Raw genomic sequence first — 25661 nt, forward strand, 5'->3', positions numbered from 1 at the left:
AATATTATGAAAGAGATATGACCACACTGGCTGCTGAAATGGCTTGTGTGGGCCAATATGGCAAGTAACATCTGGCTTGGTTACCCACCCGGCCAGGTCTGGCCTGGCCTGGGCTAGCTGTATTTCCCCACTGAGATAAGACGAAGCAATTAATTTGCTCAGCCAAGTGGCATTTACTCCTTCATAAAAAAAAGATGAAGCAAAACATCTGGAAATTTATGGAGCCTTAGCAATCCCATTTTTATTAGCCCCTATTCTCACAATCAGAGTGTGTGTGAGAGAGAGAGATGGAGAGATGCCCATTTGTGGCATTTTACCAAACTAATGTCTTCGTTCCTTCTTATTCTTGATGTTTCAAGCTGCGTCCCTACTGATCTTTTCAACATGTCTAGGAGTCAACCTCAACTGTTTACAAAGATGTTGCCATGTTAGTCTGTCTCAACATGCATAGCAAGACTACTGTGTCTGAGAAGGTGGGCATGAAGGTTAATGCTGAAATCTGTTAATCTTCAAGGTGCCACCAATCTTTGGTTCTTATTTTTGTTCTGTAATCTAATTTGGTTAGATTCCAACAAGATGAGCTGCCAGAAATCAGGTTTTAATGGAATGTCCTTCCAAAAACCCTAAATTGATTTATAGCCAGCATATCCATCCTCCCATGATTAAGCCAACAAATCTGATTTGGGGGAAAGACTTGTTCCATACCCAAAGAGCAAATGTAACCTCATCTCTCATTGGTCCCAGGAGGCAAATATTTTATCACTATGGTTGCCACTGCTGCAGTCTTCAAAAAGTTCATTGCATAACAGTCTAGAAGCCCTTCCATTATGGACTCTCTTCCCCACCTTAAGGGAAGATTCCTTTCCTTCTGTGAATACTGCTGAAAATTGGGATTGAGTCAGAGTCATGCCTAATTGACAGTTATAAAGGACTGCAAAAGGACAGGACACATTACTCTGTCCATGAAATAAAGACTCCTCCCTTTCATATGTGTGTGTGTGTGTTTAGTCGTTTAGTCGTGTCCGACTCTTCGTGACCCCATGGACCAGAGCACGCCAGGCCCTCCTGTCTTCTACTGCCTCTCGGAGTTGTGTCAGGTTCATGTTGGTTGCTTCGCAGACACTGTCCAGCCATCTCATCCTCGGTCGTCCCCTTCTCCTCTTGCCATCACACTTTCCCACACTTTCATATGCTGATAGCCATAAGGTGTGGCCAGGGGCATTGACAACGAGTGGTTGCAAACCATAGATACTCCTTAGATGAACATTCTAAGATATTTTCTTAAATCAGACTGGAATGTTTTTTTTTAAAAAATGTATAGCTTTGTTTAATTTTTTGTGTTTGTATTTGTTTGTGTTCATTTAACTTTCAGAGAAACAAAAATTAAAATGTATTCCATCCAAACAGATCATATACATTCTAGCCTGTCTCATCCTAAAGGCTGAAAACACACTCACAAAATCTGTTTGTCTTGACTTCCATCAAAAGGAGCAAGGCTCCTTTCTGTATTCTGGGCTCCATAAATTATGGGGCATCATTTTATACAGTCTACATTTTTTTGGTGATACAGAGCTGTGTCTCCAAACGTGAAACTGACGTGACATGTGAGACATCTCATTTCTCACTTCTAGGACTAGCAAAGTAGAAACAAATTACCTATTAAGTGTTTTGCCCTTATTGATTTAGATAACTAGGATTATCATAGGAGGATGAATACTCTCCAGGCATGTGAGATCCTGTGTCAAATCTAAGTCCGTTCATATCTCTAGTCATGGTCTGCTCCCCTAGTATATTTTAAAGTCAAACTCATCTATACTATCACAATATGCCTACAGCTTTGATCTACTAAATACGGGTTCTCACACCAAAAGGAAACCATTACATCTCTGAATGAAATACTTTCATACCTTCTAGCTCATTCTTGCTTTTAATTTTTTTTCACCCTAATCTCATTAGCAACCTTTGGATCTTTTGGATCATTTCCTTCTGAAAAATCTTTCCTATGTTCTGCTTCCTGTTCTATCATCATTTTCTGGGAACCAAAAGAGGTCCATCTTAAACAACTCCTGTGCCTTCTCCTCTGCTGCCAGATAAGCATCCTTCGTGTCAGTTTTTGAAAATTGTTGTATACTATTTTCTACCTCCTGGAGGAAAATTGCAACCTAACACCAAACATAGGACATAAATCACTGAATGTGAGAACTAACCAAATACCCAAGACTCTTAGAGCCAATGAATGTTTAGCATCGTTCACCTGTGCAATTGATATTTCATCCAGTATTTCATTTTTGTTGCATATGTCTGATGAAGCCGACTCGTTCACGAAAGCTAAAATACATTAGTTACTCTTTGAGGTGCCACCTGTTTTTATCTTTTTTGTGTTGTTTCTTTGGATTTTGCCAGATGTTCTTGTATACTTTACACCATGAATTCTTAACCTGTCCAAATCTGTGAAGAAGACATCTTCTAGGTACTGAATAACCATCCAATTGCCAGATTTCAGTTTTAAGCACCAAATAATAGAATTCCAAGAGTTGAACATAAATTAACATTGTAGGTCAGAAGTGTTTCCTAAAACTAGAAGACATTTTGAAATGCAGACTTCAGCCGGTTGAAATCTTCTCATATTCCTAATGAGTTTCATAGGTGTGGATATCTGAAAAATGGGGCTTTGTCTGGGCCATGTCTTCCTTCTAACTCTCACTGTCTTTGTCCCAGTTTCTAATCTAGTTTATACAGTATGTAATATATGGTGGTACAGAGTATTTTTCAACAAGATATCCTAGAAGTTAGTTAACTTTTCCTTTCCTTTAAGTCACAAAGCAATGGAATGATCACACCGGTCCATCGTATACATGTTTGTATGACCGCTTATTGTTATACTCTGAGCCTGATTAAAAAACAAAAACTAAAAACAGACTATGAATAAGTACTTCGGGAGAATCCTATTCAGTTAAATAGCCCATGTAGTGACCAGAGCATAAGCAGGTATGTTCTAGAAAATATCTAGGCCATTCTGGTGCTTGTGTAACCTGGCAGTTTGTCACAGAGATCTCTAATTGTTTAAGGGCATCACTATACTGATAAGGTTTTAGATTCTACCAGTGCTTAACTGCATACCAGCTCTAGGCTAAAGTTCTGTACATGATAAACTCAGTGGGACCAACCCTTGAATAGATATGTATAGGCTATTTTAATAGCTCTGTACCAAAATTCACACTGTGTAGTTAAACTTTGGATATATGCTATGTCACTCCCATTTTGGTCAAGACAAACCAACTTGGCACAGCTAGGGAGCCTGTTTAAGATTCTCCAGCCTCTGTATGAGATCTCATCTCCAGCATGACACTGAGATACTAGTCATATATTGTCATTGTTTCCACATTGTGTGTACATTATTTCAGCACAAAACTGTTGACTTTTCCTTTCATTCAAGCTAAGCTCACATGCATTGAAAGCACAAAGGGGCAGATTTATTGATTGTTGTTGTTTTTTAGTTGTTACGTTGTATCCGACTCTTGGTGACACCATGGGCCAGAGCACGCCAGGCCCTCCTGTCTGCCACTGCCTCCTGGAGTTGGGTCAAAGTCATGCTGGTAGCTTTGATGACACTGTCCAACCATCTCATCCTCTGTCGTCCCCTTTTCCTCATGTCTTCACACTTTCCCAACATCAGGGTCTTTTCCAGGGAGTCTTTCTCTTCTCATGAGATGGCCAAATATTGGAGCCTCAGTTTCAGGATCTGTCCTTCCAGTGAGGTTTGTTTTCTTTGCAGTCCAGCGGACTCTCAAGAGTCCCCTCCAGCACCACAATTCAAAAGCATCAATTCTTCAGTCGTGAGCCTTCTTTATGGTCCAGCTCTCACTTCCATACATCACTATTGGAAAAACCATAGCATTGACTATGCAGACCTTTGTCGGCAAGGTGATGTCTCTGTTTTTGTTAAATGCTCTCTAGGTTTGTCATTGTTTTCCTCCCAAGAAGCAGGCATCTTTTAATTTCGTGACTGCTGTCCCCATCTGCAGTGATCATGGTGCTGATATTTCTTCTGGCCATCTTAATTCCAGCTTGGGATTCATCCAGTCCAGTCTTTCGCATGATGTATTCTGCACATAAGTTAAATAAGGAGGGAGACAATATACAGACTTGTCATACTTCTTTCCCAATTTTGAACCAATCAGTTGTTTCATATTAGTTCTAACAGTTGCTTCCTTTCCCACATATAGATTTCTCAGGAGACAGATAAGGTGATCAGGCACTCCCATTTCTTTAAGAACTAGCCAGAGTTTGTTGTGGTCCACACAGTCAAAGGCTTTTGCGTAGTCAATGAAGCAGAAGTAGATGTTTTTCTGGAACTCATAGTTCTTCAGGCACTCTGTCCAGCAAATCTAGTTCCTTAAATCTGTTCTTCACTTCCATTGTGTATTCATAAGGGATTGGGTTTAGATTATATCTGACTAGCCCAGTGGTTTTTCTTACTCTCTTCAGTTTAAGCTTGAATTTTGCTATGAGAAGCTGATGATCAGAGCCACAGTCAGCTCCAGGTCTTGTTTTTGCTGACTGCATAGAGCTTCTCCATCTTTGGCAGCAGAGAACATAATCAATCTGATTTTGGTATTGCCCATCTGGTGATGTCCATGTGTAGAGTCACCTCTTTTGTTGTTGGAAAAGAGTGTTTTTGATGACCAGCTTGTTCTCTTGACAAAACTCAATTAGCCTTTGGTCTGCTTTGTTTTGTACTCCAAGGCCAAACTTCCCTGTTGTTCCTTTTATCTCTTGACTCCCTACTTTAGCATTCCAGTCCCCTGTAATGAGAAGAACATCTTTCTTTGGTGTCAGTTCGAGAAGGTGTTGGAAGTCTTCTTAAAATTGGTTGATTCCAGTCTCTTCAGCATCGGTGGTTGATGCATGAACCTGGATGACTGTGATGTTGAAAGATCTGCCTTAGATTTGTTTTGAAATCATTCTATCATTTTTGAGATTGTATCCCAGTACAGCTATTCCCACTCTTTTGTTGACTATGAGAGCTACTCCATTTCTTCTACGGGATTCTTGCCCACAATAGTAGATATGATAATCGTCTGAATTGAATTCACCCATTCCCGTCGATTTTTTTTCACTGACGCCCAGGATATTAAGGTTTATTCTTGCCATCTCCTGTTTGATCACATCCAGCTTACCAAGGTTCATAGATCTTACATTCCAGGTTCCTATGCAGTATTTTTCTTTGCAGCATTAGACTTTCCTTTCACTTCCAGGCACGTCCACAGCTGAGCATCCTTTTGGCTTTGGCCCAACCAATTCATTAGCTCTGGAGCTACTTGTCCTTGTCCTCCACTCTTCCTCAGTAGCATGTTGGATGCCTTCTGACCTGAGGGGCTTATCTTCTAGTGTCATATCTTTTAGCCTTTTGTTTTTGTTCATGGAGTTTTCTTGGCAAAGATACTGGAGTGGCTTGCCAGTTCCTGCTCCAGGTGGATCATGTTTAGTCGGAACTCTCCACTATGACCTGTCCGTCTTGGGTGTCCCTGCACGGCATAGCCCATAACTTCTCTTAATTACTCCAGCCCTTTGCCATGACAAGGCAGAAATCTTTGAAGGTGGTTTATTGATTATAAAGACATAAACAACCCATTCAGTGCTTCTTCATTTGTAAATTCTTGCAGAAGTGCAACACATCACATCTTCTGATATTGCATGTTTTCGATAAATACACAATACCCAGTCTTAAAACATGCAAGTATTTTTATGACCTACAACAAAATTCTTGCCATTTAAAGCAAAGATAATGTTTTATTGGGAGAAATTTTTATTATTTTCTGTGCAGATGAACAAAGTTAGGATTTATAGCATTTCTCATGCAGTACAACATATTTAAAAAATGCTACCCACAATGTATCCATATATTTATGGACTTGGAAATGACCAGGTTATGTGTACACATTTCCTTTCCAAATACAATAAAAACACATAGTTTCTTCAAAAAATATCCTACTCTGGACTGGGGGGTCATCTTCTCCAATTTGAACAATTCAAATAACTTTTCTCTCTGTTTTTCTCTCAGCAGCAGCAACAGAAGAACCAGAGGTAATTCCTGACCCAGCCAAGCAGACAGACCGTGTTGTGAAAATCGCAGGAATAAGTGCTGGAATTCTAGTCTTCATTCTCCTCCTCCTGCTTGTTATATTAATTGTCAAAAAAAGGTAGGCACTGCACATTTGCTATTTTCTGCTCATTCAATGTTGCCAAGTAATCTAAAAGATTTTTTTCCACAGGTCATTTGAGAAACATATTTGCTAGTAAGAACATTATTATTCTGAAATTAAGGCGTATTATAGAGTGGGAAGCCAATATCCTAGGGTAAAATCCATTAAGTATAAGGCTATGAAAGGTATACAGGCAACGGCATGAAAAATACACTGGTGTAACCAAAATAATATTTCCTTATTTACATATTGTCCTTTCCATTTCATAAAATTTAAGCCGACCTTGCTCTTTCCATTAGCCCTATAATTCTTTTGTAGCTATATATTGTCTAGCTGGTTTGTCCTGGAAAATATTCTATATTACCTTGATTTGCATATTTGAAAATATTGGAAAGTAATAGTTAAAATCACATTACATCACCATATTTTTTTCCCGCTGGGTTATAAGTATGCAAGGCTTCAAATGCAAAAAACATATTAACTGGAATCTGGACAAAAATCCCCCCCCCCCCGCCGTCCCCCAGTAACTTCCAAAGGCATGACAAAAATCAATAGCGCCATCTTCTGGAATAATATGCAGCTCAATAAAAAACAGCAGTGTTTTGACTGAAGAGTGATTTACTTAATTGGTTGTTTTAAAAAAAATCAAACATTTTACTTTTTAAATGTCACTGCTTTTACACCTTGAATTTGTTCTGGGTGCGCAGACTTGGATTTAGTGTGAAAACATGCTGCTGATTATATTGAGTCAGTTTATTGGTCCCTTTAGCCAAGGCTGTTCTGGCAGCGAGGAAGAGGCAGAAAGACAAACATCTGTCCGAGATCTTGTACAGAGGTCTCTCTCATCATCATCTCCTACTCGTAGTCCCTGATATGGAGATGCCAGAAGCTAAAGTCAAGAGCTCATACATGCAAAATGTGTCTTTGACCCCCAAGCAATTGCCTGTTTGCTTCAGAGATGCATTGCAAGGTTTTGTTTATTTTTTTTACATCCAAATCAAGAAAGTATAAAACCAAAGTTATTTGTATCTCTCTTTTATGTTAAAATACAGTGATTTTTTCTATTTATTTTTACCAAGTAGAAAGAAAAAAATTACAGTTGTGCATAAAAGTCATATCTATGTCTTTATGGTTTCCAATAGATTTTTTTTAATCTATTGCCTTTTTGCAATTACCCCCTGGAGATATATAACATGGAGAAGAAACGTCTGCATTAGAAACCTTAGGTATGCTTATATAGTGTTCTGTGTTAGTTAGATACATATGTGATTATCCCAACAGTGCTTTCACTTTTTTTTCCTGTTGTGTACCTCTGTGCTTAAGAATAAACATACATGCTACATAGGTTAGTCATATTAAAGTAACTGGACTTCCAGCAACATTAGGTGTTTATGTAAGCTGAGGTACAGGTCAGTGAACTATCTCCCAGCTATATAGCTGGCATATCTGACTTGATCTGAATATGATTATTAGGACTGCAAGCATACTTTTATATAATTTAGCATGCAACTCCTGCAATTGCTGTGACAATTCACTACTAGCTTACCATAAGTTCTGAGGACAGATTTTCCATTTTCATTTCTGTGCATTTGCAAGAAGTGTGGCATATTCCATTAGTCCTACCTTATGTGGCCTGTACTTGAGAAATACTGAGGGAGCACTTTCTTTTATCCTGTAAGATGTATACATAAGGAGGTCAGAATCCTGGGCATGTGGACCCTGTATTACCCATTGGCTTGGTTTTTGTTTTTTACTAGAATCAGAAAACTCTTGGGTCTCATTAAACAAATAAAAATATATGTATCGGTCTTCCCCACCATCACCACCAAAAAATGGCCTGTCCGCTGTGTAGATGTGTGGGGTTGCACTTGCTATAAAGAAGGAAGTAGGCTCAGACCTTTCTTTATGGTTGGCCCGGTATAAGCCCTTCTCCAAGCTTAGCTTGTTTGAAACCCCTGTATGGGAAATTCCTTTGAGCGAGATCAATCGACTAGTTGGGTTAGGAGAATGCACAGTTCTTTTGAATGGAATTGGCATCTCCTCTATTTTGAATTCACTAGAATTCTAATGAATCTCAGTAGGTGACTATTTGGATGCTTTTGTGGTGTCTTCCAATAGGGAAGAAACATCCAAGCTGTGCTGAAATGTCAGAACTACAGAGCAGGGGTGAAGAATCATTTGCCTTTCAGAAGTTAATGAACTCTAAATCTTAAGTAAGCAAGAACAACCTTAATTCATGGATGGTCACCATGGTTAGTGTTGTCAGGAACTGACCACATCTGGAGGATCACAAATTCTCCAGACCTGTTACAAAACCTGTGAACAACTGTAATTTCTGATCTCATTGTTATGGGATGGTAGATCCCCAATGATGTATTCCATATTTAATAAGTGATTACTGCAAGAGGATAACACCACCAAAAGTGTAGCGTCACCAAATGCCCTGGTTCATCAACATCTCATGTTTAGTTATATGATATTTTCATAACTCTGCCATCTTGCCCGTGTGCCTGTACCACTTCATGAAGAAGATGGAAACTCTACAAAAATGTGTAACTTTGTAACAGGGACCTCTGGATGTGGTCTGTAGATGGACACTAATAATTTAAATTCACGGTTGATAGTTACCATCTTTGCCTGGAATTATCCTCAGTTAGTTAAGAGAGAAAACCTTGTAAATCTGGCTTCTATAGATTTTCTGAAGTAAATTCAAATTCATTTGACATTGAATTCATAGCCTTTTTCTACAGATTGCTTTAACAAATACTTTTCTTTTCTAGATAAATTGTCCATAAATCAATATAAAACCCTTTGTGTAGCAGTAAAACATGAAACACATAGGTTATATGATGCGAAGTAAGACAGCTGCAAATGCCTAACATGTTAAACTCTTATCCTGCTCCACATTGACAACAGTGAAGAAATCTACCCTCTTAATGAAACTTCAGTGTTTGTAAAACTGCTATGATGACTAGTGTACTTGGATGATTGGTGTAATATATAATTCCGCCCTTTCTTTTCTCCTTTCCCGTCAATAAAATTTGGCAATTTAATAGATGAACCTTTAGACCAAAAACACATACAAACATCACTGTGACATCATTTAGTCCTCTCTAAATTAACATGTACTTCAGAACCTAACACACCAGAACCTTGAAACATATGAAAGCTGATTTAAAAGAATTTTATGTGACTACTTTTTGATATGAAAGCTGGATGTTAAAACAGACTGACATGTCTGAAAACTAGGGCTCTCAGTTATGCTTACCATATAACATTTCCCTGGCTTTCACTTTTGAGAACTTCCTATACCAATGTTCAGAAAATCTGAAGGAGCCCCACAGTCAAATATGCAAATAAAGGAGAATTGCTAGCTGATCAGCTGAATTTACTGCTTCACTCAGTTACTGTCTTCTCCTAATCTCATGGCTCATAGGAGCTTCATGGGACAGTGGTTAAACTGAAGTACTGCAGTTAAGAGGCGACTCTACACATAGACACCACCAGATGGGTAATACCAAAATCAGATTGATTATATTCTCTGCAGTGAAAGATGGAGAAGCTCTATACAGTCAGCAAAAACAAGATCTGGAGCTGACTGGGGTTCTGATCATCAGCTTCTTATAGCAAAACTCAAGCTTAAACTGAAGAAAGGAAGAAAAACCACTGGGCTAGTCAGATATAATCTAACCCACCCCCTTATGAATACACAGTGGAAGTGAAGAGCAAATTTAAGGAACTAGATGTGGTGGACAGAGTTCCTGAAGAAATATGAATGGAGGCTCATAACATTGTATAGGAGGCAGCAATAAAAACCATCCCAAAGTGGCTGTCCAATGAGGCCTTAGAAATAGCAGAGAGGAGAAGGGAAACAAAATGCAAAGGAGATAGGGAAAGGTACAAACAAATTGAATGCTGACTTCCAAAGAATAGCAAGGAGAGGCAAGAGGGCCTTCTTAAATGAACAGTGCAAAGAAATAATAGAAAGGGAAAAAACAGGGATCTATTTAAAAAATTAGAGATATTAAAAGAACATTTTGTGCAAAGATGGATATGATAAAGGACAAAAATGGTAGGGACCTCACAGAAACAGAAGACATCAAGAAGAAGTGGCAAGAATAGACTGAGGAATTATACCAGAAAGATTTGGGTGTTCTGGACAACTCAGATAGTGTGATTGCGGACTTTGAGCCCGATATCCTGGAGAGTGAAGTCAAGTGGGCCTTAGAAAGCATGGCTAACCACAAGGCCAGTGGAGGTGATGGCATTGTAGTCAAACTATTTAAAATCTTAAAAGATGACGCTGTTAAGGTTCTAGACTCAATATGCCAGCAAGCTTGGAAAACTCAGCAGTGCCGAGAGGATTGGAAAAAATCTGTCTACATTCCAATCCTAAAGAAGGGCAGTGCCAAAGAATGCTCCAACTACCGTACAATTGCACTCATTTCACACACTAGCAAGGTTATGCTCAAAATCCTCCAAGGTAGGCTTCAGCAGTATGTGGACCGAGAAGGGGCAGAGGAACTAGAGACCAAATTGTGAACATGCGCTGGATTATGGAGAAAGCAAGAGAGTTCCAAAAAAAATCTACTTCTGCTTCATTGACTACACAAAAGCCTTTGACTGTGTGGACCACAGCAAACTGTGGGAAGTCCTTAAAGAAATGGGACTGCCTGACCACCTTATCTATCTCCTTAGAAACAGGAAGTAACAGTTAGAACAGGATATAGAACAAGTGATTGGTTCAAAATTGGGAAAGGAGTACGACAAAGCTGTATATTGTCCCCCGGCTTATTTAACTTATATGCAGAATGCATCATGTGAAAGGCCGTACTGGAGGAATCCCAAACCGGAATTAAGATTGCTGGAAGAAATATCAACAACCTTCGATATGCAGATGATACCACTCTGATGGCAGAAAGTGAGGAGGAATTAACAAACCTCTTAATGAGGGTGAAAGAGGAGAGTGCAAAAAACGGTCTGAAGCTCAACATCAAAAAAACCAAGATCATGGCCACTGGTCCCATCACCTCCTGGCAAATAGAAGGGGAAGATATGGAGGCAGTGACAGATTTTATTTTCTTGGGCTCCATAATCACTGCAGATGATGACAGCAGCCATGAAATTAAAAGACGCCTACTTCTTGGGAGGAAAGCGATGACAAACCTCAACAGCATTTTAAAAAGCAGAGACATCCTTGCCAACAAAAGTCCACATAGTCAAAGCTATGGTTTTTCCACAGCGGTATATAGAAGTGAGAGCTGGACCATAAAGAAGGCTGACTGCTGAAGAATTGATGCTTTTGAATTGTGCTGCTGGAGGAGACTCTTGAGAGTCTCCTGGACTCTAAGGAGAAGAAATCTATCCATTCTGAAGGAAATCAACCCTGAGTGCTCACTGGAAGGACAGATCCTGAAGTTGAGGCTCCAATACTTTGGCCATCTCATGAGAAGAGAAGAATCCTTGGAAAAGACCTTGATGTTAGGAAAGTATGAAGGCAAGAGGAGAAGGGGATGACAGGGGATGAGATGGACAGTGTCATCGAAGCGACCAACATGACTTTGACCAAACTCCAGGAGGCAGTGAAAGACAGGAGAGCCTGGTGTGCTCTGGTCCATGGGGTCATGAAGAGTCGGACACAAATTAACGACTAAACAACTGCAGTTAAGACTCTGCTCAAGACCTAAATTCAGTCTCAGCAGACTCAAGGTAGTTGTCTCAAGGCTGACTCAGCTTTCTATACTTCAGTAAATTGAGTACCCAGCTCACTGAGGGGGGCAATGTGTAGCCTGCATAATTACATTGGAAACTGCCTCGAGAATGCTTTAAGGGCTGTCTGGTAGTATATAAGCAGCACTCTTTGCTTATTTTTTGTTGCTTTGCTTTACTCAATCCTTTCCCCTCCTATGTCTTGGGTAAGATTACCCTGCAAAGGAAATAGATCCAGTTTCTCTTTTCCAGATTGTTTGGTAGCAATTACCTCCAGCTTTCTCTGTCTTTTGGTTATTATATCTGCATAGCTGAAGATCAGAAGGCCCCATATCTAAAGCATATGTGAGCATCTCCCAGTGTGAATCAGACCCAGTTTAAATCAGAGCAGCTAAAATCATCCTGAATCATTTGTAGAGTCAGTCTCCTAGGTTTATCTCACCCACTCATTACTTATTTGCCAGTAAGTGAGAAACCCTGTCTTTATTACTTGATTTAATCCAGCTTTGCAAACTTCTGTAGACTGGGGGTCAGCTCCCATATTGAATAGCTGAGATTCAGGTTATTAAATCTACATACATTTTCTCACTTTAAGTTGATATCAGCACACTGGTTTCCACTTTCAGATAAGTCCTGTAAAATTGCTGTTCCCTTTTCCATTGATCAATAGGGATAAAATTGATATTTACTCAATTCCTTCTCTTTAATTAGGTTTAGGAACTTAAAATTAATCCATCCTCCTTTGAATTAAGGAAACATGGTACCCCCCTTTTTTAATAAAAGAAAGAGTTATTTCTCTTGTAAACACTGGAGAATTAAATTGAAAATGTTTTGTTTTAATCTTAAGCGCTTAGTATACTTCTAGGTAACATCAATAATGACTTGTGATCATTTTGTACACACATATTAATGTTTCTGTCATGTGGTATCCCTTTTGATACTTGAATTTTATAACAGTTTTAAGAAGATCAGAAAAATAAATGCATGCTCATTTCACATGGGTTTGATTGATCTTATGCACTGATACAGATTTCCAAATTTGATTTATTAGGGGAAAAATATCTATGGTAAGCAATTCTGTATGATTTCACGAACCAGAGGTGTCTTGTCCTTTGCCTGATAATTTGTACAAAACTGATTTGAACTTGAACTGAATAAAACTCTATTAGATGTTATAGAGTTTTTGAGAATCTTTAAAATGCACAGGAAAAGGGATACTGCATCTCTTGAATAGCAAATACTTTTTTAAAAAAATTGTTGAAATATTTCCAAATGAACATTATTTATTTTCATTTACTTCCCATTTTTTAAAGCTAAACATGCTTACATCAGCATTTCTAGTTCTAAACTTAAAAGAAGAAGCAGCAGCAGCTATGTGTGTATAAATAATTGTAATATACACACACATCTCCTGCAGAGAGGCCAGAGCATAGTGCATTTCCTGTACAGGGTGTTGCGAAAAATGCTTACACCTGTATACCTGTACTAGCCATCTTAGTTGTTTGCGAACCCCGCTCTGCCACAACAAACCTTTGAGTTTGTACCTGAAAGTCAAAAGGAGAGAGAAGAAGGAATGAGAGCACAAGACCTGTACACAGCTGTTCTGTATGTCATGACATTTAGATAAGTTATCAGTCATCACATTTATGCCGAACTGCATGTTGAAAATACATAACCCATTTAATTTCCATTTTTTTCGCAATAAATGAAGTGTCAGCATGTCATTTTTCTCTAGTGGATCTTTCTAATACTGAAATCATTTTATATGCTAACGTACTTTTTTTTAATTGCATGGCACCTTGAGGTTAATCAGTGCATGAACAAGTTTGTAATGCTAACCAAGAAAACATGAATTTTTAATTTTTTTTAAACGCACATTTCTCTGCTTTATTGAATGTGACAGTGTCACGCTTTTCATTCACCATTGCTTCTCTTTTTCCACTGTCTGTGATTTGCTTGCCAGGAGGAGCTACTATTCTTACTCCTACTACCTGTAAGTAGAAATGGGTGACTTACTTATTTACATGTTTTGAAGATGCAGTATCCCTTTTCACCACAAAAAAGAGGTGAAAAAATAGTTTGCTAAAATTCCCCATACAGCATTGGTTTTCTTAGGAAATGAACATTTCTATTTTATTTTTAAGGTGATATTTATTGTACTCTTATTGATTGTACATATATATTATATATCTCTTCCTTTACTGCTTTCTGTTTTATTTTCATATCACCACAACTTAATTTTCAGTCTAGAATCAATCTTAGCATCCCTTCCAAGAAGATTTTATGTTCTAGGTAGACTTTTATTTAAAATGGGACAACCCAACCGATCCCTGCTTTGAGGAACCATAAAGCTTTTCTACAAAACAAAATCTACATCTTTCCTTTTAGTATGCACCATCCAGGAAAGAAGCAAGCAGCTTCTTTACATAGTTAGAAAGAAGCAGGAATAGTCTGTGTGGTCTCCAAAATTACACAAATGAAGATTTTTTTTTTATTTGACTACTATAAATTTAAACAGATAACAAGCTGCCATGAATGAAAACCACTTCCTCAGGCTAAGTGCACCTTTTTCACAAAGAGTGCAGAAAAGGTGTAGACAAGAGTCCAACAACAGATTATATGTCAAGAAGACCTGGATCATCTCTGAAAGACATGTATCGTCAGTTTTTGGACTCTTGTCTACATTTTTCTCCAGTATCTATGAAGGAGATGTGCTTAGCTTGAAGAAGTGGATTTTATCCATGAAAGCTTTTAATTTAACTTTTTAGTGGCCCAATAAAAGTCATCACTCTTTCTTGCATTTGTGTAAGCAGCTTTCTGTTTCCTTAGGTCAGGGGTGGACAGTTTTCAAAGACAGAGGTCTACACAGACCCTTCCTTGGACGTTGGAGGACCATAGCCACTCCCATGACCCTCCACCCTTTTTTTTCCTTACAAAAATGGGTGACTACTTCTTTTTAAAGCCCCTTTTGGCTCTCCAGTGGCTTTGTGTTTTTTTTCAATGGGGGAGAGGAAGCTGCAGATATTCCAGGCAATCCCAAAGTATGGGAAAAGTGCCGGGTACATCTGAGAGGAGAAGGGGACTTTTTTGAGTCAAAAAGAATATGAGCATATTGGGGGTGCTGGGGGCCACATAGGCCCATATTGCTTGCCATATTAAGATTGGACTTCATCTTCCTCCAGTAGACACCATTTGTGGTTCACTGTGGTTGGTGCAGGTTCAAAACATTCAACTCACACATTTGAAACTAGTTTTGGCCACTTTTCTAGGCATGAAATGAAAGGAGGTGCCTTCTTTTCTTTGCCTATCCACCCTCTACCTTTTTTGTTAGCTTCATCTCTAACTTTTTTGCTATCAGATTATCCACATGAAGTTGTGGTTTATTACATCCAGCAGTGAGAGATGGGAGTACAAGCTGGCCTTCTCTCATCCAATGGCAAAAACACATAGGCCAGTCAAGACATTTTGTTTCTTCCTGTTCCCACCCACCATCACCATTCAGTGGTCCTCACGAGTGTTGAAGGGGACTCTCCGCTTCAGTCCAGCCATCTTTCATCACAGCAGTGTGTGAAGTACCCTCAGATGTCCTCAAACGCCATTACTGATAACAGCACATGTCAATGAGAGTTAACATTCTTGTGATGTATTTCTTGTAAGACTTTAAGTGCTATTGGCTTTTTAGTTTGTCTTTACCAAAAACGTGGCTGCAAGATTTAGGTTGACTGAATCTCAGAACTCCACTTAAAATCCTGGAGGATTTGTATGATGTATTATAAAAGTGGTGCTTCAAAAGAGGGTTTAGTGAAATGAAGAGGTGGGATGCATTATTCTTCCTCTCCTTCCCCACCCCGAGGTAGTATTTAGACTGGGAAGCAGTCTAAATGAGAGCTTTAATGTATGGGGTCTGGGGGTGGGTGGGTAAGGCATCAGAACTGTAAATGCCTTCGAGAATGTGACAGGATTACAAAGCAGCAGTAAATTTCCTGTATTTTTAGTTCTTGCTATTCTGTTTTTACACATGTAAAAACCATTGACACTTATAACTCTAAAAATAGTCAGTGTTAATTTTTAAGCCATGTGCCACAGATCATGGTGAGAACTGGGTGAACAGAGCACCATTTGAAAAGCTTCAGGCTCATACATACATGTACCATAGGGGTCACAACCACAAAACAGATTTTATCACATGTGCTGTACATGCCAAGTGAGGTGATAGGCACATTTTGGCACTGAGTTCCCAAATACATTGAGCAATAGCCTGTACACCAGCATCACTTTGTTAATTCCTCCATATGGACACACACACCAGAATAAAGATAATGGGGAAGTACTTGGCTTTAATAGTAGGCTGCAATGTTATTTACTATACAAAGTTTTGCAATATAAATTTCTAAGTTTCCATCCTGCCAAGGAATGCTTAGCTGTTTCTTAAAATGAGAGCTTGGAGATTGCTCTTCCTCTGTCAGTGTTAAACTGGTGAGCTGATCATGGTTAAAATTACCAGGTTAGTTAGCTAAGCATTCTACAATGTTCCCTATTTGCTCATCCTAATGGGTGTACTGAGAGGGAGGCTCACAGCTTCATCATGCCCCTCCTTGATACTCTTGGATGAGACGGACTGCCTGCAGCTTCAGGATAGGGTCCATAACCTGCACTCTTTGTTAGGACAGCAGTGAGATGTGACTTAATCAATCTGTCCCAATTAAGGTGCTGCAGGGCAGCCAACAGTACAGCTTGCTTTGAGTTCCCTCTCAACCTTCACTAAGACCCTGTGGCACCTTCAGCTGCCAACACCATGCACGTTGTTGGAACTGTGATGATTTTCCTTTCCATACCTGTTGCTGGCTTTAGCAATTGAGAGCTAGGGGGACATTCTGCCATACATTTCCATAAGGCTGTGGTGCTGGAAGATGCTCTAGCACAGTGGTCCCCAACCTTGGGCCTCCAGATGTTCTTGGACTTCAACTCCCAGAAACCTCAGCCAGCACAACTCATGGTGAAGGCTGCTTGGAGCTGTAGTCCAAGAAGATCTGGAGGCCCAAGGTTGGGGACCATGGCTCTAGCACCCTCCTGCATCATACAGAGCTGCTGGCATCAACTGGAGCAGAAGCAACAAATCCAGCAGTCACCACTAAATCTCAGTGGCCGATGTGCATCTACAAAGTAAGTGGTAATCAGGGAGGATTACCCCACCATCTCAGAAGCTCCAGGGATGTTTAGCATGCCCTTCAGGCCCCAGAGGTTGTGACCCCAGTAAGAGTGAGCAACGATCAGCCTGAGAATGCCTGATATGTACGAGCACTCTTTCCACACTGGCTTTCCTTCTTCACCTTTGTCTTCTACTTTTTTTCACTAAACCATCCTGTTCACACTTCCAAAACAGTTCTTCAAAGATTGCCAAACACAGTAGTATGTGTTCTTAGCGAATGCACCTCCATATCAGTCCTCAAGCATACCAATTTTTCAGGTGATCAAACGTTTTGCCCCTGTGGGTCAAAATATGCTGCTCACAAAAATCAAATGGGAAATTCCCACCCACCCCCGCTTCCCCAATTCTTGCTTACAGAATTTCTAGCAGTCGCTCCAGCTCACAAAACACACATTTCCTTCCATCTCCTATGAGTACATTTATCACTGCTATTCCAGTTTTGCAAGGATATGTGAGTCATAGTCTCTTTACCAGGGTTGGTTTTCGTACTAGGGTTAGACTACTTTTACTCCTTTTGGGGTTGTATCCTGATTATGAAAATATGAAAGTGAAAATGGGTGCCCACTTTACATTGCATCACAGGTTAAGGTATGGAGAGCTATCAGGCAGGACTTCCCTCCTCCACCCCCATTTCCCCTAGAGCTTTATTACCTGTGCCAGCAGGAGCAGTGCTTTGCCCACCACCACCATCTGTCTTTCTCAGACTGCCTTACAAAATGCCATGTAGGGGTGCAGTGCATTGTGGGGGGAAAAACTTTGTTCATGCCACCATGATAAATCTTTCCCCTGAAATCATTTAAGAGGAGGCTCTATCCAAAGTTGGTTAGTGGAGTAACTAGCCAGTTTGCCACCCATATCTGAGGATGGCAGATTGGGGGCATCCATTTTAACTCAATATGAATTCACCGGCCATCAAAATCTGTGATTGCCCCCTTTTCCCCACTCTTTTTTTATGAGGAATCACTGAAATCACTGCATTTCGTTAAAAAGTTTTTTCGTTAAAAAGTTTTTGTGGTGAATTATCTGATAAAAATTTATTTAGAGCACCAGTTTAGTCTGAAGAGGTAACAATGTCAAGGGGATTTTTTTCTGTGAAGTTTCCTGAAACCTCCAGGTGGTAGGATCTGAAGGAATGGATTCAAATTATAAGAAAAGAAATTTAGACTAAACTTTAAGAAGAACTTACTGACAGTAAGAGCTATTTGACAGTGGAATAAACTCTCTTGAAAAGTGATGGAGTCCTCTTCACAGGAGGTTTTCAAACAGAGGTTGAATTGTCATCTATCCAGGATGCTTCCTCTGTGAATTTCCTGCTTTGGCAGGAGGCAGGACTCATTGACTCTTGGCGTTCTTTCAAGCTCTACAGTTTTATTAGTGTTCTGTTTGCAGGCTTGGATTATTCTGGTCAATATGGGCAACTGGCTTTTTTCCAACCAGTTTTGTGGGGTTTTAATTAATAATTTGTTTCATTACATTTTAATATTTAGAGGGGAAAAACATGCTGTTTTGCTATAAGGATAGGGAAAAAGAAAATAAAGAAAAGAAACTAATAATTTGATGTTCCTTCCCTTTTCTGTGTGAGCACAAAATCAGGGGTAGCTAAAGGTAACAATTTTGAGAAGGAAGGCAATATAACAGGCTGAATCTGCAAAGTGGAAGCTTCTAACTAAATAGGACCTACTTCCAAGCAGATGATGTCTAAGGATCTGGCTGAGGAGAAGAGCACTGCAAGAGAACGGGGTACCAGTGCTTGCACTGAACCTGTATTTCTGCTTCCAACTGAATGAGGGGAAGAATACTTTAACATTTCTAGATGGATCTAATGTGGAAGTGATCTTCACACTGTTTTAGTAGACATTTTCCTCAGGATATTATTGATACCAAATCCCAGGATCCGAACAATGCCATATTATTTTATAGCTGTGTTAGTTTTTTTCTAAACTTTAAGAAGCCAGCAGGAGAAGAGAGTTTCTGAGCATTTCTGGAGGGCACTCCTTCACTACTGAGTCTGCACATCCCTCATGCAGTTTTGGTATCAAGGCTCAGCTTTCCTTTTACAGCATGTCTTTTGATCAACAACAAGCTCAACTGCCTTTGTATCAAAGACTTGTAAAGATATGGAACAGGAAGATGTAACATGTCAGTGTCTAAGAACACCATTTCCCAGCTAGGCAGTCCCCAGGTGTAGGGATTATAACTTCCATTGACCCCAGCCAGTTTAGCCATGCATGAGAACTATACTCCCCACACCAGGAGGGCACAAAGTTGCAGAACATTACCATAGAACATTTATAAAGTGAATATATGCAAACCCTTTATTTTGCCTATACTGATTTTTTTTTCACTCAAAGTTTTCCATTACTTATCCATCAGTGTCCCATAAAGACTATTTTTTGCAGTTCACTAAATTACACTTCTAGCTTCTGTTAAGAACATGTAAGTTCCCTGTATAAGTAATTAGCTGTATGATAAATTAGCATAATGATTATGTATTCATATTTGTACAGTTGGAAATAAGGTATTTAGTCTCAAAGCAGTTATAAATACGCAAAACTACTGTGAATTCTGCCTGTTGCTGCAATTTCCATCAGCTTAATTAACACAGGTGGTATTCTGTACTGCTTTCTTATATGTGAAATACAGCTAACGTGCTGTGCTAATTTTTAGTTTGGCAAAGAAAGACTATGAGCCCGAGCTGTTGTTGTTACATGCTGTGAAGTCACCTTAGGCTTATGGCAACTCTATGAATGTGTGACCTCTAACATATCCTGTCCCCAACAGCCCTGTTCAGTTTAAGACTGTGACTTCCTTTGTGGAGCTAATCCATCTTATATTTGGACTTACTCTTTTCCTGCTACCTTCAACTTTTCCTGGCATTATTGCCTTTTCTAACAAGCCTTGCCTTCTCGTGCTGTGCCCAAGTTATAAAATCCTCAGTTTTATCATCTTTGCACCCAGAAAAAGTTCAGACTTGATTTGATCTAGGATCCTTTTGTTCATCTTTTCGGCAGTTGTGGTTATCCACAAAACTCTCCTCTAGCATCATATTTCAAATGACTCATTCCCCCCCCCCCGTCATTTCAGTCTAACCTCCTCCATATAGCATTTCATGCTTATAAACATGCACTAATGGTTCGGATGCTCCCTTGCTTCGACAATCCCAGGCCTCTGAGGTTCTCTAACAGTGAGAACAGCACATGATTGTTTACAAAAGTAGTAATATTGTTCATTTTTATCATTTATGCTGCAGGAAAACTGAAGGATGATCTGTGAGAAGTAACATCAACACAGACTCATATTTCTGTTATAACTGCTATTTATGTAGCATTGCCAAAGTGGGAATTTCATTAAAAAGAACTGGGAAATGAGTTATTCGACTGTAAATCAAAATGCAGACTCAATGGTGTGGAGCATATAATTATGGCTAGTTAATTTTTTGTTAAAAACTCATTTTATTCCTAGTTCGTGCATATCAGCATACCAATACCTAAATAAGTGCTGTAGGGAGAAAGGACAATGGATTTGTAAACAAAAATACTTCTGTTTATTTATTTAATGGCTGAAATGCTGTTGCACATTTATACAAATGGCATAACTTTATATGTGAATTGCCATAATTTATAAAATCTCTGTAGAACGCATCTGTTACACACCAAGTTGCCTGACTGAACAACAAATAATGTTCATGGAGATTTCTTAAATTATGTCAGTTTGCTTACAGACATTGCACCATTTGCAATGCCTGACAGGATTTCAGCCATTATTTGTGCTGTAACAAGAAAAAGAAATGCACAATTATAAGACTGAAATTTATAAATGTGTGATTATGATTGAAAGAGTGACTAGTGGTTTCAGTGCTTGCAGCTGACCCAAGCAGTATTAAAGCATAGAGTGGTCAATCTGACCAGATGAGCAGGATATTAATAATAATAATAATAATAATAATAATAATAATAATAATAATAATAATAATAATAATAATAATAATAATAATAATTTATTATTATTATTATTATTATTATTATTATTATTATTATTATTATTATTATTATTATTATTATTATTATTATTATTATTATTATTATGGAGTTATTCTTGTAATGTCAGATTTGCAACTTGTAAGACCAAGACTTCAGCTACTAAGCCTGCATCTTTTGAGAATGAGTTGAATAGGAATTTTTGCCCATTCCTTCTGAGTAAGTGTGTCCTGGGCCAGACTTCAGTGTTCTTAGGCAGGAAAAAGGCCCAACGTTGCACATGTTAACCTTTACAAATTCTTCTCCAAACATTACCAGAGAAACATCCATTGGAACTACAAGTTATTTTCACTTTTGAGTGGCTGTGGATACCACAGCATCAAAAGGTATTCTGACACAGTTGTGACAGTTTTGTTCACTAGTGGTTGCTTAGCTACCGTTGCATGTTTCCGCTTACCAGACAGTAAAATTATGATGATTTTCATTTCTGTTTTTGCTTCTGTTTTCTTTTTGGCTGGGCAGCAAACTTGCCAAGAAACGCAAGGACGCAATGGGAAACACTAGACAAGAAATGACCCATATGGTAAATGCAATGGATAGGAGTTATGCTGATCAGAGCACCCTGCATGCAGAGGATCCTCTCTCGGTCACCTTTATGGATTCCCATAACTTTAGCCCCAGATGTAAGTATAACAGCAACAATGCTGAAAATGCTGATAATCCTTTATTGGGGACATTGGGGTCCAGCATGTGTTGCAGAACTACAGCCCTCCTCCTACAAGACCGTAGGTTATGCAAGCTAGGTCCACCTGGAATTAAGATCAGCCAGGCTCCTGGCGTTTTACGACTGACATGGCATCTTATTTCTGTACATAGCCGATGTACGTGATATTTGGTATCATGTACTCTATGTTTTCATAATTTTCACAGGTCCTTAATGCTATTACATTTGTCCTACTTATGGTACTCAGAATGCAGAGAAATTAGGTCCATGCATTTATAAATCACCAAAAAAAAAAAGTGAAATATCTTGAGTTTTCCTTTTGTATAACTACTGAAATGTTTATTCCATAGTTGCTATCCCTCCCCCGGTATTCATGGGGAAAGTCCAATTATGAAAACTGTCCCTTTTTTCACCACTAAAATTAGTGACTGAAATAGAAAATTTCCCAGGAAACCTGAAGGGTTTAGCTGATTTGTTTAAGGATAAAAAAGTTGCCAGATTGAAGGATTGGATGATTAAAATGAGATTGAAGGATCAGATTATAGTTAAATTTCAAACTAATAAACTATCATGGTATAATTATATCCAATTAGATAGTTGGACAAATGAATGGTTGAAGACTAATGGCACATGTAGAGAATGTACTAAGTATGAACAATTTCTATCATCACATGAAGACATGCAGAAAGATGCTTTGAGGAAGGGAGTAGTAAGTAGAATTTATAATCTAATTTTGGAACAAGAGGAAAAAGAGACTGAAATAGAAGGTTTGAAATCAATTTGAGAACATGATTTAAAGACAGAAATTAAAACAGAGGAAATTTGGAAGATGAGAGTTTTAAGATTAATGTTGGTAAGAATAAAGGAAAAAATTTAAATTAGTTTAAGATGAAACATGACTCTGGTGAAATTGAACACTATTCTAAGGCCTGTTGGAAATGTGATGAAGAAATTGGCACGTATTATCATATGTGGTGGGAGTGTAAATTGATTCAGAAATTTTGGAAACTGATTTTTAAGGAAATGTGTGAAATATTTGGAAAATATATTGAACTTAATTCTAAAATTGCTTTGTTGTCATTTTTTTTAATAAGATAGAACTTGATTATTGCTCAAAGGAATTGATTACTAATTTTGTGACAAGTGCTAGAATATAAATAGCTAGATTCTGGAAAGATAAAATGATATTAAATTAGAAGATTGGTATAGTGAAGTCTGGGACATTGCATTAAATGATAAATTGACTACTGAACTTAAGATGAAGAGGAAATAAGTTTAAATATATTTTATGCTATTTGGGGTAGATTTATTGAATTTGTATTAGTGAAAGGAAAGGGGAAAGCCTCTAAGCAACAGTCAATACAATTTTGGAAAGGAAGTTTGTAATAAAAGTATTGCCCCAAAGGGTCCTATGGGTATGGGGGTGCACTGTGTTTTCGATTGTATTAGTAAGTATTTTGCATTCTTGTATTTGTTTTGGAAACTTTAAAAACTTAAAATAAAAAAATAAAAAAACTGTAAAAAGTATAATGTATAGATAGAAAATCCCTTCTGAATATGGCTTTTCAAAAAAGCTGGGTGAAAAAAATAAGCAGCAGGTTACAACCATACTTGCAATTCTTTTGTTATGAAATGTAGGGTCATATTATGTTTTCTCTTTATTGCTATATTGATATACAATATATTATATTTTTCTTCAATAATAAATATTTAACAAATGGATCCATCTACTAATTCTTTTTAGAACTATGCTTACCACAAAGGGGATTAAAATCCACTGTTGGCCAATCAGGACCAACAGATGCCACAAAAGTATTCAGGCTTTCATTTTCTCCTCAAGTGAGGTCAAAATGAATGAAGAAACAGGAATGCCCTAAATGAAGATTAGGTTTGTGACTGTGATTTCTCCTGCTTTTTTTGGTACCATAAAGCCCAGTGAAGACTTCTGGAAAACTCAAAAACATTTACACTTCTAAGCAGTTTGGCTGCTCTTAGAAAGGCGTTATCAATACAATTGTGAATGTTGTTCTTTTTGCAATTAAAAACAAATAAATGATGCCTTCCGATAACTGGCAAATTGAAAGTGCATATAGATTGTTAAAAAGAGAAAGAAGAATCAAAATTCACATGAGTTTCAAAAACCTACCAACTATGACAGTGTTCGGTAAATGCTTATAGCCTAAAAATAATTTTACTAATCTGAATGATACAAAATCTTATTCCACCCAATTTTTTATCTTTCATTGTACCTGTCCCGGATAGCATGTTTGAATCCAGTTATGATGCTGACTAAAAACAAGCTGTGCTGATCCTGAGATCAGTACACTGTAGTGGTTACATTAGTTCCCGGTTTTTCTTGACCAGTGGAGTTCAACACCTAAAAGCAAATACTGTACCTTTATCTTCATGAAGGAACATCCTGCTCCCTCTTCCCATTTGAAGCTACCTGCCTCCTGTCTCTCAGGAAGGTGTGATGAGGCAGGGGGAAGATGGGAAACATTATTCCTGTACAATTCCTTAAATTCACTTAGGATTCAACCCTAATTTTGAATTGCCTCCCTCCCCTCCTTTATCAGGAATACATAAACTGTGAGTCTAGAGAGGCTTTAGGGGTGGGGTAGGGGCTGAGGGGATACACATGACTGCAGGGGACAGGAAGAAAGAGATGGGAAAGTTTCCTTCTGTGTATTTCTTTCAGTTAATGTATGTCAGGCTCTAAACCATTGAGTATAGCTCTCCAAGTACAACATAATAAATGGATCTTCCAGGATGAGGGCTCTCCGAAGTAAATGACAGAGTTTTTCTTAGCTGATTCTTTTCTTAGTAGTGAATATTTTTGGTTAGAGGTGGCCACAGACTCTTGTTTCCCTCAGATTACACCTCAAGGCAAAGGGATGGAATGGCAAGGCCATGAACTTTTGCCCCCTTTTTTGCCTAGCCTGGTTATTTTCATCATTTTTCAGGTATGATATTTCATATTATTTAAGACAGCAGCCATTGCAGTTGTGTTCTGAAGAAAAACATAGGCATGGCGTACTGGTACTTTTTTCCCCTGTGGGAAACAGATAAATTAATTAGACAGCAGCAATTCCTTCTGTGACTCAGACTCACTGTTGTAGAATATGCTGTAAAACTTTTCATCTGGGATGTGGCCATATTTTTGTGGGGGGATTAATGTCTGCAATGACAGCATTGAAAGGCACTAGAAGCTCCCAAAAGCTCCCTGTAGATTAATTGAAACATTACCTGAATTCATTAACAAGAGCAACAAACACAACACGGTGCAAAATTGTTTTCTAAATTAATTTGAGAGCACAGAAAAAGTACATGCACCCCCATTTGGGAAATCTCTCTTAAAATCTGGTTACTAGATGTGAGTGGGAGGAAAGATCCAAGATCCAACAGGGTCAAAGTGGAGGGATGAAGAAAGCTACCATAATGCTATTGAAGGATAGTTAGGTATGGCGGCCTTCTGAGATTTATCTCCTGTAATATCATTTTCCCACCTGGTGAGTGAGCTAATGGCTAAATAAGTTCTTGTGGAGAGAGAAAAAAAAGATCTCCAGAGGCCAATTTTAAAGACAAGGGGAGAAAGCTACTTGACTCGGCAGGTTCTCCCAAGGGAAGTGTTGCATTTTCCTTCAGTACGGATCCTGTGCCTCTTAAAATTGGCCTATACAATGTAATAGAGTAGCCTTAACTCCATTATATTGCCCCTAGGTCTTTGTCAGAGAAGGCTTGTCCAACTTGGAAAATAATTTAGAGACTTTTAACAACTAATTTCTTCTTACAAGACCGTGAAGACTTGTTTTCCAAGTTGGGCTTGGGAAATCTCA

At 38.5% G+C, this 25661-nt stretch overlaps 1 protein-coding gene across 19 annotated transcripts in view; it reads left to right on the forward strand.

Moving 5' to 3' along the window:
- Nucleotides 1-25661, forward strand: part of PTPRK (protein tyrosine phosphatase receptor type K) — a 412999-nt gene that overhangs the window by 354241 nt on the left and 33097 nt on the right. For 6 of the 19 annotated variants that reach the window (XM_078383369.1, XM_078383361.1, XM_078383360.1 and 3 more), the window contains exons 14-17: nucleotides 6065-6203; nucleotides 7391-7432; nucleotides 13879-13908; nucleotides 21624-21784. In XM_078383369.1, the coding sequence (XP_078239495.1) occupies nucleotides 6065-6203; nucleotides 7391-7432; nucleotides 13879-13908; nucleotides 21624-21784 (372 nt within the window). The remainder of the gene's footprint in view (nucleotides 1-6064; nucleotides 6204-7390; nucleotides 7433-13878; nucleotides 13909-21623; nucleotides 21785-25661) is intronic. The other 13 variants (XM_072996908.2, XM_072996927.2, XM_078383367.1 and 10 more) reach the window with 5 other exon arrangements.

Source organism: Pogona vitticeps, chromosome 1 (assembly GCF_051106095.1).
Source record: "Pogona vitticeps strain Pit_001003342236 chromosome 1, PviZW2.1, whole genome shotgun sequence".
Lineage (NCBI taxonomy): Eukaryota > Metazoa > Chordata > Lepidosauria > Squamata > Agamidae > Pogona > Pogona vitticeps.